Source organism: Lepisma saccharinum, chromosome 20 (genome assembly GCF_977018435.1).
Source record: "Lepisma saccharinum chromosome 20, izLepSacc3.1, whole genome shotgun sequence".
In the NCBI taxonomy this organism is placed as follows: Eukaryota; Metazoa; Arthropoda; class Insecta; order Zygentoma; family Lepismatidae; genus Lepisma; species Lepisma saccharinum.
Genome location: NC_139248.1, coordinates 2,710,024 through 2,726,762, shown reverse-complemented (window position 1 = coordinate 2,726,762; position 16,739 = coordinate 2,710,024). Strand labels below are relative to the sequence as shown.

Genomic DNA, 16,739 nt, shown 5'->3' with positions numbered 1-16,739 from the left:
TACATTTTTAAAAACAATTCATTTAGGAGTTTTGTAGGACATCGTTGCTTCCACTGAGAAACTAAAAGCCATGAATTCACTCGAAAAAACACGATTTAATATAGTTTCACTTGTACAAAAATTATATTCCGACAAGTTTTAAAATTATTTTCATTTTGTATTTATTCGAAATACCGATTATACTGTACCATTTTCTTGTTACATGGTGAAAAAGTGCAATATTCAAAGAAAGAAGATTTCGGTACACTTTCGAAACAAATACACACACGTGGTTGTAAAGGAAACACAGTACTCACCCTGCTGTGTAGGGCGGCTGCAAGTCGAAGTGATGGAAGGCTATCCTGACGCCCTCCCACTCCCTCCCCCGGAAGTGATAGTGGCACAGGGCTCCTCCGGGATACTGGTCGGGATAATTTGGAGACGAGAAGTTACCGCGTTTCGAGTTCCGGGAGTCGAACATGTAGTAGCAGCGACCTGGAAGAGACAAGCGTTGGGTATTAGCTTACACACGGACACGTCCTTCCTCTACGACAGCAACGGAACGTTTCCGAAATGGTTTGGTAATCTAACGGTACAGGAAATTTAAAATACGCTGCCTAAACTAAACTTCCTACCTGTGACACTCTTCTCGCGATTCTTCAGCATCTAATATAAGGATTTTTTAATGAACTGTAGCTGTGTTAAATGATTGCTCACTTATGTAGCGAGGGTACAGAGACGGCAAAATCTTGAAATCTATGATGTGTCTAGTTCTCTGAGCAGGTGGCAGTATTAATCGTCTAGGAGTGCTGAATGACATTTACGGGGTCCGATGTTGAAAATAAAAGAAACATGCATGCTTTAGTTACATCAAATACCAATAAACGTTTAAGAGAATATGCTAATAAGTGAATACTACTAGCACAGATAAGGTTATACGTACAGCCCCACTAGACAGAGGAAAAAGTATTTTCTTACTCTTCCCTCCTATATTCTCTTTTAATGTTTTCTATATTCTTTAGCTGTTTATCTTATTTTCTTAGTCTTATCTCTTTCTCCATGCTCACTCCCTTTCTTTTCCATTTCTTTTTTGTCCGGCTTCTTTAATTTTATTCACTCTCTTTCTCTTGTCAGTCCTCTTCTATTTCTCATCCTCTCTCTCTCGTTTGCTCATATTTTTCTTTCATTTAATTTCTCCCCCCTCTCTCTCTCTTACCTTTCCCGCCCACCTTTACTTGTGCCTTTCTTTCTCTCTCGCTTTAAAAATATTTTCCCCTTCCTCCATTCTGTGCCTTGTTTCTTTATTTCGCTGTCCTTCGCCACTGTCTCATTTTGTATTGCTTCTTTCATCTTTTTGCTATCTTAAAACCTTTGTTTCTTATGGTGACGTCAGCATATCCAATATCAGGACAACTGTTCGAATTAGACTTCTTTTAGAAAATTATCTTGGGTTGTCCGTGTAGATATACTCTGCTCCAGGAGTCTGTGGAGCAAATGAACGATAACAAGTCCTTTGCACAAGTAGTGACTCGAGAACGCGTGAGGGGCAAATCTCGGCTGCAGCTACCATCCGTTTGCAGCAACGCGCACAGCTTTGCTCTGCCCACTCGCTTTCTCTACCGTCATGTGCGATGTTGCTCAACAGACTACAGGGACAGGTTGCAAATTAAAGTAGCAACTTAATAGAAGATTTCGACAGGATTTGGAGCTTTGTAACGCCATTACTCAAAGCACTATGCCACTTATTAACTACATTATTTAGTTACGAAACCTAAGAGATACAATCAAGTTAGACAAAGCTTAGTTTATGTCTCGTGGTTTCACTTACATTTTAATCTTGTTTCCAAAATCCTGCACAGAATCCTTAATATAATTTTATCACAGTGTACAAATAAACGCCATTTTCCGCAATCTGTTTGCAACGTTGCTCCTGCCGCCATCTTGCGGGAAAATAAACGACTAAGGAACACGTGACGAGAAAAATGCTTGTAATTCTGCTTTTGCGAATTCTCGAAATACTTCTGCTTTTTATCTCGCCCCTCCCGCCGGTTTTCCGAAATCGGGGTTCAATCCATCACCCCCGGTATCCGTTACTGAAAGAAAACGGAACGAAACCGTCCTATCTCTTTCGAGCTGCGAATAAAAAATGGCGGACGAAAAAGGAGACAAATGATGGGCATTCTGTCACTCCCACCTCCCAGTCAACACGACGGCGTTCGATCCACGATTTTCTTTTGTTTCTTCCTTTTCTTAATGTTGAGGCAGTAGCGAAGTAAATGTGGGCAATCTGTTTACCACACACGGGCGAAATGGAGCCGATAAAAGCACCTGGAAATACACAACGAAAGAAAAGATTGTCCGGCACATGAGGCATTTGTCCACCTTTTCTTATTAACGCAGAACGGAAAAAGAACAAGAAAAGGTGGAATGGCCTTACGCACGACTACGAAACACAAGAAGGCCATTTCGCAATATTTTCGTTGGAAACAAGTTGCCAGAAACACTCTAGCCCCATCCCAGAATCTCTTACTTTTAGTTTATCTTTTTTTCCTTGTTTTCCAGACGAAAAATTCTTCCAGCGTGCTTCGAGATGTTCTTTTTTTTCTTAAAGCTGATACATTTCTCTGCCATGTAACGTCCGAATTCTCTGGTTCTGTAGTTACAGTGTTGGCAATTCTGTTCTTTCTCACTAAATCTTGCGAGTTCTCTGTGCCTAATTGTTAGTAAGGTTCCTACTGTATTTTTTACAATTATATTCGATATTACGGTTTCAGGTTGTGCATAAATTAGCAACACCCTGCCCATGGAATTAACCAACCCCAGATAAAAATTTGGAATTTTCCTTTAGATGTTTGAAGTTTTAAGTGAAAATGGTTCAGGAAAGAAGTGCGTTTGATCATGTTTAAGCAAAATTAATGACCCCTCACCATTTTCTGATTGTCTTGAAATGAAAGTCTATCTCCGTGGTGAAGTGGTGAGCACAGCGAATATCGTCACTCATCTTCATCGTCGCGATTAAGCAAAGAAGACAAAAGTAAGGAATGCTAAATATAAAAATTCAAAATAAAAGTTTTTCAATGATACTAACCAGCCAAGAATCTAAAACCAGGTCGGGACCCGAACCAGTAAACTTCATTCTACAAGGCTCAACAAGTCTTGAGTTCTGCCCATTAACGTTATGCTTTTCTTTTGAAGGAGGGGGGTCTGTCTCGATCAATACGGAAAATTCAGAGTTGTTTTGTTTCATCGTCAAATTCCCTCAACATTTTAAATGTTTTGATGTTAATTTTAAAGTATGTCAAAGATTTTAGTTCTCGAGTTAACAAACCGTCAAGGAGAACAAAGAAACTCATCTCTACACACAAAAAGTATGAAGGCTGCATAAATCAACGGATTCTCTTCTGATAAATAAAGGGTGTTTCATAAAGTGCGTAGGTTTTAAATCGCTTGTCATTTTTTGTTTCTAGTTTGGCAACACTGTTCTTATCATTTTCGTTCTCTCTTATAATTCCGATTATTAATTAAGCAATTGTTTTCTTTTTCTTTTCAGATGTTCAGTTGAGTTGCCATGGAGCGGTTCACTATCGAGCAACTGGGAGTGCTATGCAGAGTGTTCGTAAACTGTCGACCATGCGGTAGCAATGCATTGTTTGCTTAATGGAGGTTTATTCCTGGCACCCCGACAACAATAGAAAAGTGTGGAAAATCACATATTCAGGGTATCCAGTTCATCCAACGCAGGGCACTTCCCGTTTCTGTCATGTGTTTTCAAAATAACGACGCGTTCCTGGATAGTGAACCGCTCCATGGCAACTCTACTGAACATCTGGAAAATTGCTCAATTAATAATCGGAATGATAAGAGAACGAAAATGATAAGAACAGTGTTGCCAACCTTCAAACAAAAAAATGACAAGCGATTTATAACCTGCGCACTTTATGAAACACGCTTTATAATTGAAATTCTTGATTTGGTTTGACTTGTTATTTAGCGTTTTCGGTAGAAGTTACAAAAATTTCAACGTTGACCACGAATACAACTGGTTAGCTACGTGAGAAGGAGGACGTCAGTCTCGAAAGCCAGAAAACAGCGGCAATGGGACTCTGTGCGCGGCCTTAAATAGGTTGTGTTTACGTCACGAGGATTCCGGGACTCGAGATTGGGACCACTGACATTACAACTCTGCTTTGCTCCTTAAACCACGAGAGAGATTTTTGTATACTTGATAATTTGGTGGAAATTGTTCTATTCCAGTTGGCAACACTGTATGGACAAGAGAAAGTACATTTTCTCCGCAGCGAAATTAACATAATTTCACGTTTCTTGCTGGAGTAACTCAGCAGAACCCTCCGCTGTTGGAGCCAGACTGTCTGCCCCAAGACGCGTTGGACGGTCTGATGTAGCTGGCCCCATTAGTGATTAGAAAAAATTCGAAGCGTGGGTTTATACGAGGTTCATTCAAGAATTTTTTAAAGTGCTCTACTGCCAACATATTCCGGTAGAGGCGCTGTCGTAGAGGATTTCCGAGGAAATATCGTCTCTCACTTATGTGGCCTTTGGTTTATATTAGAACGCGAAAGAGTGTGTCGCTCGAGTATTTAAGGGGTGACATGAGAAGGCACCAACGGTCAACCTCACTTCCATAGTGCAGGCCAACGAGGGTTTGGCGCCGGGACCCACGTCAGGATATTCTTCTGGGTGGCTTGTGTTGTGGCATAAGCAGGGCGAGTCAATATGGCTGCACTTACCAAGTAAACATGGTGTGTTACTGTACAATGTAGAGGGAAATGGTGAATGGTGAATTAAACTTGAAACTTCATTTTCTTATCATTTCGGATAAGTCACGCGCCCGAGTTTACGTCATTAGCCAAGATGGCGCTGAACATGCAGCAGCAAGTTACAGTTGCGGGTGGGCAATTGCACACATAATTATCGTGAGAACCATGAGCACAACAATGGACAAACTGAATAACAATTTGATGTAAGCAATCATTCATTCTCTTCACCAGTGTCTACGGCAACAATGTTACGTTAAGATCACGTCTCGCCAGTCTCACAATCACACTATATTTACTTCAAACGTGTAGCCATATTTCTGACTCACCCTGTATGTTTGCGATTATCCCACCGTCCATCTCATCATATCCTCATCGTCGCGATTAGCTAAAAGTTACAGAAGTGCGACGTTAAGTAAAATACATCAACCAATCAATGAAGTATTGAAATTAAAAAACAAAAATTTTCGTCAATATTTACAATGTAATGTGAAACCACTTGAGGTGTTCAGAGCACAAGTGACGTAACTCCACTTTTCATGGAAATGGAGTTACATGTACAACTCAGAACTGTGAAGTATCAACATTTCAGTGCTGGAAGTAAGTATCTCTTAAGTGTCAAATTCTTGCTCATAGACTCATCATTATGTTTGTGCCCCAACAGCTGAACATAGGAAGTTATCTAAATAAGTCTTTCTCTCAAAACTGTATTGAATGAAGTTAACACCACTTGTGTTCTGAACCCCTCATTTATCAGAATTGTTCACCATCAAGTGTGCGACCCTCGCGAGAGCAGACCTCACCCACTGGAGGACTTATGAGGATGAGGAAGGGCGATGGCTTGGGTGATTCGTGAGGGCATATGAGGTTAACGGTGAAGATGATATAAAATGAACACCTCTGTGACTCATAGACTTCCGGGAATTCTACCGTTGGTCAACTGGATCAGGAACAAGACACAATCGAACAACATCACGTTTAGAGTTTGGCCACGAAAGGTTCGCTTGTATCGGGAATCTGTGGAGCAAACGAAAGAAAAAGTCCCTTGCAAATAAAACTCGAGAGGGCTCCACCAATGAACGCTTGAGAGGGAAAGTGAGTGCATGAAGGGGTGCAGCTACCCACCGTTTGCAGTGTTCAGCTCCGCCCACTAGTTTTCTCCCCTTCTCTACAGTCACGCGCGGCCTTGCTCGACAGGCTTCCGAGACAGAGCGTAATACCCATCGCATTTCACGTCACGTGATCCATAACAGCAGCATATTCCCTATGCAAGACGGCAGTGAACGAATGGCTCACAAACAGGCACACAGGAGTATACCGAAGGGAAAAGCCATTCTCCAGAAAGTACTTAGTAAGCAAGCATTAAGTCAATGAACTATGTGTTAATAGGCATAAATAGAAATCGAACTATGTAAAAAAATGTATATGCTATGATTAGTTCGGAATTAAGAATAGGAACTTGGGCCGTCGCTTCAACTCTCCTCAGTAAAAATAGATGTCACTAGCAACTACGAATCTGTAATGAGCAAATGGATACATACAAGAGAGAATCTACCGTATTCAAAGAACTCATCATCGAAACGAGTTCTCAAGGGGCAAAACATTTTCAAGAAAAGCTGACCTTCTACACGCTGTGCAAGTTTCTTGACGATATACGGCTACAGCCTATGTATATACTAGAACGGACGGTTCATAAATAAACAAACAAGCTGGCAACACTTGGGGCCGAGAGGAACTGCACACAGCGTGGAGAAACGTTGCATCAGCCGCTGGGTTTTGGCGGGAGTGCTTCGCGCCATTTCACACGGATTTTCCGAACGGAAGAAGAGAATTCCTGCAGACGGCAGATTCTTTGTCAGCTCGTGCCAAGCTTCGGTAAACAGCGCTGAGAGAGAGATTCGATGCGACTACGCAAGGGACTCGCTCCGCGATACAAGGGAAGATGAGTAGTCGAGAGAGGAAAGTAAATACAAGTCGAAACATTTCTGATGCAAAAGATTTCTAGTGTAAGCTCTTGCGACAGTTGAATTTGCACGTTGAAAATACAAGATTGAACCCAAAAGTTCGCGGAATGTTTATACAAAATCGTCAGCATATAGACATTTAGTTCATTTCAGGTATTTTAGCCCAGTCTCTGCGAAGGAGGAGCGGAGATCATCCGGTTTTCTTTAACTTATTTGTTCAAATTATAATTTATCTATCTAGAGAAAAAAATATTAAAGATCTATCCAACTTAATTAAATTCCTTTCTTCGATCGAATAAGTTCTCTTATGATTCGATCAATTAAATCGAACTTATCGAAATAATTATTTCGACGAAGGAAGATGCGTTCAATATAAGGATTCATGTACTCTGCGAATAGCATTAGTGCCGAGTCATTTAACGTTTTAATTTCAATAAATCAAATTCAAGAGTTTGGGTGCTATTAGCGAAAACCTAATAAGCTGACCAAGGCAGAATTTATTTTATTATAAAATATACAACTAAACGTTTCGTTTCAACCTTCTAGCAAGATCTTCTTCAGGCTCTGTACAAATAAATAAATAATAAAAAATACCTTGCTAGAAGGTTGAAACTTAACGTTTAGTTTTATGTTTTATAATAAAATAAATTCTGCCTTGGTCAGCATATTGAGTTTTTGGTTATCATGGAAACAAGGCATAATGGTGTTATTAGCTGTTATTCTAATACCTGTTCATCTTATATGAATAGCTAAAAGATGTACAAAACTAAATTCCCTGAAATTTAGTTCAATCATAGCCACGTTGGTCCCGTCGGTATGATTCTGACTGCCACGCGGGAGGCCTGGGTTCGATTCGCGTCGTGGGCGATCCCAGGAGCGAATCCCCCCCGAAAATGTCCCTGCATAAAACGGATCTGAGATTCACCCAATCAATATTCAACTAGTGAATACTTGAAGGAGCAAAGACAGGGGAGGGTGGTGCTAATCACATCACGTTCATCATGGCAGAGTTCGAAAATGCGTGGGTCCTACCTGTACATTCCGAACACTTTCTCAAGGTGATGCACTGCACTGGGGGGAATTTTACCTTTAATTGATTGGTTGATTTTACTTTGCCTTTCTGCCAATCGCGAAGATGAGAATGAGTGACGATTAGTGGTGTGCCGAAGAGGGGGAGAGGTTGGGGGTGGCCCTCCTTTTTTTTCAGTATCACTAAAACCACAATGTCAAAGGTAAGAAAAGATTACAATATGAGAGCAGATCTCCCCCCAAAGAATACGTAACCCTCCCTTTTTAAAAATGCTGCGTACGCCACTGAAATTGATGAAGGGACACTCACAGAACATCCATGCTCAGGGTCTGGATTCGAACCCAGTCTCCGTGGGCCTTTTCGTGATGCTCTAAGCACTCCGCCAATGAAGCTCGTTGTCGAGATATTACAAACGTTCCGCAGAACATGAACTACACGAATGAAAGTAGCGAGTAGAAAAAAGGGGGAAAGAAATGTAACGAAATTAGAGAACCGTCGGAATGGTTTCCGAGATTCTTTTAACTTTTAAAATACTTGGAAGCCAATGGGGCTTACGGTAATTAAAGAGAAAAAGAGAGAGACAGAGACGAGACGAAATTGGCTGAGATCTCTCCTTCTATTCATCCTCTTCCATCCGTCAAGAGGAGGAAAAGAAATTTCCTTTGAAGTCCCGCGCTGACACGTAATGCATCATTGCCAATACCAAGCCGCGTCTGAAATATGAAGAGCACCGCCTCTCTATTTAGACCTAATCGACATTTCAACGTTTATTTTCATTTTTCTCTTCATTCTCCTCTTGTCATATTTTACAGTTTACGTCACTTTTTTGAACCACAGGATTCATTATGATTTACCATACAAGCAGCAACTGTGGAAAAATGGCATTCTAGCAGCATAAGGACAAGGGAGTTATGCACAAAATGATTAAGTTATGGTGATCGTAGGCGTGCGCACGGGGGTGCGAGCGAAATCAGTTGCCCCCCTAATCTGATCTTCGTTTTTTAATAATACAGGGTGGTCCAAAAGTGTGGAAACACCTGAATAAAAATTGAATAGCATGATATTTCCAAAAACTAACATTGCAGGTTTGTAAGAGGGGTGGGGAAAATGTTATAGGGCATATGACGATGACGGCCGCCATCTTGAAATCCGCAATCTTGAATGCAACTTTAAAATTTCAAATGTAAACCATGTCGTGTAATACCTCATTTCCATAGGAAATTTTCTCGCGAGTTCAACGGTGTGCATAATGTTGCTCTAGCACCAACAGGGACGAAGTTATTAACGTTTTTATGCTTGCTTTATCGTTGCAGGTGACGTAACACAGCATGAGTCTCACGGAGGCAGAACGCATTGAGATCGTGTTGATGTCAGGCGAACGAAGCACGAGGGTGATTGCAGACGATTTTAACCGTCACCCAGATAGGGTCCCATCCATTATGGTACTGTCAGTAAAGTGATTGCACATTTCGTGAAACCGGGTCTGTTGCTGATAAACCAAAATCACGATGGCACCCCTCCTCATTACGGAAATTGTGTTCGTCAGTACCTGGATGTGCAGTTTCCCAACGCTTGGATTGGACGACGAGGTGCTGTGGAGTGGCCACCACGTTCCCCAGACCTCACTCCGCTGGATTTCTACCTGTGGGGACATGTCAAGGCCATCGTTTACTCCGAGAAAATTCGAGATATTGTTCACCTTAAGCAACGCATCATTGACGCATGTGCCAGCATTACTGCAGACACTTTACGCAGGGTTTTGCACGAATGGGTATCAAGACTGGCTTTAACTGTGGAACGTGTTAATTACGAACACAATTTCCGTAATGAGGAGGGGCGCCATCGTGATTTTGGTTTGTCAGCCAGTCCCGGTTTCACGAAATTTTGCAAGCACTTTACTGACTGTACCATAATGGATGGGGACCCTATCTGGGTGACGGTGGTTAAAATCGTCTGCAATCACCCTCGTGCTTCGTTCGCCTGACATCAACACGATCTCAATGCGTTCTGCCTGCGTGAGACTCATGCTATGTTACGTCACCTGCAACGATAAAGCAAGCATAAAAACGTTAATAACTTCGTTCCTGTTGATGCTAGAGCAAAATTATGCACACAATAGAACTCGCGAGAAAATTTCCTATTGAAATGAGGTATTACACGACATGGTTTACATTTGAAATTTTAAAGTTGCATTCAAGATTGCGGATTTCAAGATGGCGGCCGTCATCGTCATATGCCCTATAACATTTCCCCCACCCTCATTACAAACCTGCAATGTTAGTTTTTGGAAATATAATGCCATTCAATTTGTATTCAGGTGTTTCCACACTTTTGGACCACCCTGTATTATGGTCAAACAATTAAGTATTGTCAAGCCGACGAACGTTCAAGGAAACTAGAGGATGGGGGGGGGGGGGAGAAAGGTGCATTATTTCCTACGAAATTGAATTATCTCCCATCGTTCACTAGCAGTTATTAACACTTCCACAAACTTTAATCCTTGGTTGTGTTACCTATACGTGTCTGCAGAATAAATTGCCCATACATTGGAAATCAGTAGTGGCAATTGGATGACAAATGTTAGGAGGGGGAAGTTCATTTTTTCTTCGTAGACAAGGCTTAGCATTAAGAGGCCATAGCGCAGTGACAAAAAGTTGGTGGCAACGGCCCCCCCACCACCTACTGTTGTAAATTATATTTAGTTCTCTTGAACCTGCTGCACGAAACCATGTCCATGTGTTAAATAGTCTCTGAACCAGAGATAGTTGAAATAAGGGTGGATGAAACGTTTTCGGCATGGAGGTTTGAATTCTTCTAATACAGTGATGTTCGGTGGGTCCGCACAGACTACATACGCCCCTGTTCCAGACCCAACAATACAATAAAACAGCGAAATGAAATCAGTTTTTTCCCTCTAATCAGAGGGTCCCGCACGCCTATGATGCTGATTGATGGAATTGATTTATTTCACTTCGTACTTCTGCCACTGTTGGCTAACCGCGAAGATGAGAGTGAATGGTAATGAAATGGATGAAACGACAATCACGTACATGGATGACAACAAGCCTTTCGGAGGATTATACCGGCCGTACAGGATTCTTGTTGGGAAACCTGATGGTAAGAGACCTGTAGGAAGGCCAAGACGAAGATGGAGGGACAACGTTGAGTTGGACCTAAAGGAAATCGGTAGGGATGGAAAAGAGTATATAGATCTTGTTCAAGATAGGGACAGATGGAAGGCCTGTGTTGCTGCAGACATGAACCTTCGGGTTTAAGAAGGCTAGAGAGTTAGTTAGTTTTAGTTAGTTATACCGGCCGTGCATCCAGACGCCAGTCTCCAAGTTGCATAAGTTATGGTGTTCTGGGTGTCAACAATTGATATGTGTATATTAGCCTATCCATATTAGAACAGGTATGTAAACTCTGTCCTGGGAATCTCTGAAGCACGCGAACGACGGCGCAAGTAACTAGAGAGAGATCGACCTATGAACGCATGATGGGGGTAAATCGGTACATGGAGGAGAAACGCGACTGAAGTTACCAGATCTTTCCAGCAGCGTGCACGGCTTTGCTCTGCCCGCTCGCTTTCTCCCCTTCTTTACCGTTATGCGCGGTCTTGCTCCACAGATTCAAGCCGGCTTTCGCGAAGTAGTTAGCACTTCATCAATTTCCTCATATCTTCACTCATCCCCATCTTCGCAATTAGTGAAAAGTGGCAGAAAAGCGAAGTAAAATAAACCAAATCAACCAACCCACAGATTCCAAAGAGAGTGTAGAAGAAAAAGGCATCATAGTGACGAGCTGCGATTATAATGTTTAATTTGACGCCCCCTTTTCCCACTTGTGGCTAATCGCGACGACGAGAATGAGTTATCATTAGATGAAACTGATGGAACACCCATGCCGGGATTCGAACCCGCAACGTGGTGCCGAGATGAGAGTTTAAGGGGTCAACCCTTTCAAATAATTGTTTTAAGAACCAATCGTGAAGAACTGGCTATTTGTAACTTCTGGCATGATAAAATTTTATAAAGTGACACTCACAATGTTGGAATTCGAACCCGGGACCCCTGACGTCGTAGCACGCTGTGCTAACCACTTCACCACACAAGGTCGGCTAGTCTTGAGTAGAAGGCGGCAGCTTAACCCACTAAGTTATCTACGAGGCCTAATATACGAGTGATCAAAAAGTCACGCAACCCACGTAACATTTGTTTTTTATTGTGTTGCAGGTGACTGGTGGTGCTAGTTGAGGCAGGAAGCAGTGTAGAGGTCTACAGCAGGATGGTGTACTCACTTGAGGAACGGATCTTCATTCTGGAACAGTACATACGGAGTTTGAGTTACGGAACCACCGCGGTATGCTTCGCCGAGGCGTATCCTGAGAAGACACCTCCGAAGAAATCAACAATTAAACGTCTGTATGATAAGTTCAAGATTACAGGGAGTGTGGTTGATGCACCCCGAAGTGGTAGACCGAAAGTTCTCGCAGAAGACAAAGTAACGGATATCAGTGCAGCAATTGCCATAAGTCACGCAATTCTTTCACTCTCTGACTGACGAGGAAAAGGACATAACATGGTTTCAGCAGGACAGTGCAACAGCCCATACCTCTCGTGTGAGCATGGACTATCTTGAATCTGTTACCTGGGCGCATCATTACGAAGCCACTATGGAAGCCCAGGTCTCCCGATCTCACTCCGCCGAACTTTTTCCTCTGGGGATTTCCGAAGTCTGGGCCTACGTAACGCATCCACACACTATGGATGAACTGAAGACTAATATTCAACGTACTGGACAACATTTCATGTGATACACTCCAGGGGGTCTTCAGGAACATGATCAAAAGGTGCACATGTGTAAGGAACTGAATGGTGGCCATTTCCAACATCTTTTATAGTCCCTCCATGGGCTGCTTGACTTTTTGATCACTCTGTACAAAAGCGCGCGCACAGTTTATGCTAATCATGGCAGTGTTCCCCACAGAAACAAAATTTCTTTTCACTCACGTGCCGTAAACACAGCTCTAACGTGAACTGCGAATATTTTTCATAAAAAAAGAAGTCAGATTGGTAATCATTCATTACTCCAGCAATTTCTTGATACAGGAAACCCTGCTTTAGCAATTGGTACGCACCGAGAAAAACCGCATGGGGTCATACGTTACATCCATATTCCATAAATCACCCAGAAGCGTGTAACAGGGGGGAGGATGCGCTTGGAAACCCTAAAAAAAGAGGCAGAAACTCGCTCCGTGTACTGTTGCACCGATTCCAAACCACGCCCACTTCCAGTTGGTGCCTTTTATTGGTGTCCTTGGTCGTTGGTGTCACGTGGTTCGGCATGTCTGGCAGCAATAAGCGCTGTAAATTTTCCTGATTTATTATCGCTCCAGAACTACCGCCGCAATTATACAGGGAAAACATTTTTATCATTTCCACATGGGAATCGCCACGGGACACTCCTATAGAGAGAGGTTCGGCATTGTTTCGTGACGTGTTAAACCCATAGCAGAGCTTCTCATATATGGCAGTGCTTAGTTTAACAATATTTCGTATACTTCTTTATTATGGCAATATTATTTAATTTGTTGGAAAGGGAAAAATGTCTTCTTCCTCAATCCATTTTATTTGTAACTGAGTAGAGAACTCCGTCCTTTGTATCTTGCTTCTAGTTTTCGACCTTTTCTCAGCTTTAGTACCTCCTCATGTACAAATCCTATCTTTTCGATCATTTTATGTCTGAGTTTTACTTCCTGCTTTGTCAATCTTCTCATCTTCTGTTATTCCTGTTCTTCTTTCTATCTCCCTTCTATATCTCCTTCTAGCTTTCCTACTTCTTTCTACGTCTCTGTGCCGCGTCTTCATTTCTCTATCTCGTTTGTGTGTTCGCTCCCCTTCTGTGTTTAACTTATTTTCTACACCCCAATTTCTCTCTCTCTTTTCTCTCTCTCTCTGCGTGCGTGGGTGTGTATTTCTTCTTTATTTTCTGTCACGCATGTTTCTTCTCTTTCCTTCTCGTCTCTCTTTCTCTGTTGGGTTCGTTATTTCTAATCCGTTCTCTCATTCTCCACTCTGATTACTTAGTCTCTTTTTTCTATCTCCCTTAAAAACTTCTTTGTTATGATGACATGCAAGCAACGTGTTACCAATATCTCGAAATAAAAGATTATTTTCCCCCTTGGAAAATTTTCTGTGGTTATGCCCGTGGTCTACAATTCCAAAACGAAACAGTACCACATAATGAGAAGATGATAGGAAATGAGAAGATGGAGAAAGAGTGAAAGTCAAAGAAGAATACAAAGAGAGTGAAAGTCAAAGAAGAATTACAAAGAGAGTGAAAGTCAAAGAAGAATACAAAGAGAGTGAAAGACAAAGAAGAATACAAAGAGAGTGAAAGACAAAGAAGAATACAAAGAGAGTGAAAGACAAAGAAGAATACAAAGAGAGTGAAAGACAAAGAAGAATACAAAGAGAGTGAAAGACAAAGAAGAATACAAAGAGAGGGAAAGAGTAAAATACAAAGAGAGGGAAAGAGTAAAATACAAAGAGAGGGAAAGAGTAAAATACAAAGAGAAGGAAAGAGGAAAATACAGAGGAAAAGACAAAAGAGAATTAGGAACTGAGAAAGAGAAAATAGAAAAATATAAAAGAAACAGAAAATGGAAACCTTACAGAAAATCGAGAAAGACAAAAGAAAAGCGAAAGAAAATGAAAAAGAAACAAGAAAAACCGAGAGGGAGAGAGAAATAGGTGGAAGGAAAGAATGACAAGACTTTAGGCAAATGTTGATGCTCGAAAACTGTTCTGGTAGGAAAACATTAGGCACGCTGTTGTAAAAGTGCAGCAGCCTATAGAATAGAGTGCGCTGCTCAATAGAAAACCTTGTGGTGGAATTGCGGAAGAGTTTCTGACTGAATGAACACTTGTAGGCGAGTAAACCGCATTCTAAAAGGAAACCGAATGAGAAAACTGTTTCGACAGGATTTTCTTCCGACGAGGTGATAAAGAGGAAGAATTGAAACTCTCGGTGCGTCTCTGCCAACATGGAATTTAAAGGAGCATCCTCCTCCAAAGTTTTGCTGTAACCATTCCCGGAGAACCAGGAGTGGTCGTCCTTTAGGAAGAGAGGCTGCCAAACGAAGTGGTACTCAAGAGCTGCTTTTCACGACAGATCCTCCTTTTCAGTTGCAAACATCCGACTTCCTGCCGTCCCCATTCATCCGGAGGGTGGCCAATGGCATCCACGGAGGCCTTTCAAGCAGCCGAGGAACAAGTTTATGGAATTAGTCTCTCGCGTCGCGTTCTTTGCCTCAGAGAAGGGAGGGGAAGCAAAGGGAAATACAAGAAGAAAGAGAGGGGGAATAACTATGGAAATAGGAGAGAGAGGACAAGCACGAAAGATAAGGAGATAAGGAAAGGGAGAGCCATGAAAATAAAGATAGAAAAGAACAAATAAAAAAGGAAAAATAACTAGGGAGAGAAAGAAGGAAGAGCAAATATGATAAAGAGGAAGAGAGATGAAAGAAAAAAGAAATGGGATAAAAGGAGAAAAACTCGGGAAAGAGAAGGGGGAGAGGAAAGGCAAGAAAGAAAGAGAATGATAAAAAAGAAGAGAAAAAGGGAGAGAGACAAGAACGAGGGAAAAGAGAAACAAAATGAGGGAATGACTAGAGAAAGGAGGAAAATAAAGACAGAGAAAGACAAAAAGGGAAGGGAGAAAAATAAAAACTGATAAACACAAATAGAAATATAAAGTTAAATGAGTGGATTGATACGCGTGTACACAGAAAGTGAGGGCGGAGATAGAGTGTGGGAAAGAGGAAGAAAAAGTGTAACATAAGCAAGCCAAAAAGATGGGGAGGGGGAGAGATGGGGCTATGTAGGAGAGAAATAAAGGTGGAGAAAGATAAAAGGGAAATATGAACTGATATGTACAAATCTCTGAACACCATCAATTCTATATTTAAGTTGATCAGACAGTTCGAGGTTTTCACGATAGAGGTCAGTTGAACAAATTAAGTTGCGGCGTCAACATGCTCTGCTGCTAAGAGATTGGGAAACTCCCACCAGTTCATTTTGCTCAAAGAAGGTCCTATCCTTTGTTCCATTAACCCTGAGGCTAGACTCATTCGTATTTATATTTACATCTAGCTTTCTAACACCTACTCTTCTATGGTGCTAAAGAAGCGATGGCCTATTTTTTCCTATAGATAATTATAAAGCACAATGCAAAATTATAAATTCAGTGTCGGTAAATTCTATCCCATATCAACTCCATGTAGAATTATATTCACACAAATTATGTATTGTAAAGGCTCCTAACGCATTCATGTGAATGAACTGACTAAGTAAGTCAACCCTTTCTTTTCTTGAGTTTACACATTTCCATCACTTCGCCTCCTATTAATTAACGAATCCTAACGTCCTATATTTTCCACAGCGCAACATAATGTTGGTATGCATAATTGTTAACTTAAAATTTAACAGAATAGAAAGAAAAAGAGAAAGAAGAGGAAGACAAAGAAATTTAAAAGGGCAGAGAGAGAAAGAGTTAAAAGGGAGGAGAGTATAGAAAGATGAAGAGGATAGGAAGAGAGAGATAGAAAGAAATATAGAGAGGGAGATAGACAAAAATAGAGAGATATATAAAGAGAGAAAAAGAGAAAGATAGAAAGGGAGGGGAAAGAGATGAAAAAGTAAAGAGAGAAAGGAACAAAAGAGAAAGATGAAATGGGAGAGAGAAGGAGGAAAGAGAAAGATACAGAGAGAGAAAGAAGAATAGGAGCTGGAGAAAGAGAATGATACAGACAACCATATAAGGGAAGGAGAAAATATAGAAAGGAGATAATACAGGGAGGTGAGGGTGCAAAGAGAAGAATACAGAACAATATAAATAGGTGGAGTTAGACGGAGACAGGGAGACAACAAAGGAGAGAGGGAGAGAAGATGAAAGATGAGCAAAAAGAGATAAAGACAAAGGAAGAATAGG

General features: G+C 41.4%; 1 protein-coding gene across 2 annotated transcripts in view; it reads right to left on the bottom strand.

Annotated features, from left to right (window-relative positions):
• Nucleotides 1–16,739, bottom strand: part of LOC146003339 (neuropilin and tolloid-like protein 2) — a 423,782-nt gene that overhangs the window by 206,967 nt on the left and 200,076 nt on the right. For both annotated transcript variants that reach the window (XR_014443822.1, XM_083141621.1), the window contains exon 4: nucleotides 297–474. Coding sequence is in view for 1 of the 2 variants with exons in the window: in XM_083141621.1 (XP_082997747.1) it covers nucleotides 297–474 (178 nt within the window). In the remaining variant the exon portion in view is untranslated. The remainder of the gene's footprint in view (nucleotides 1–296; nucleotides 475–16,739) is intronic.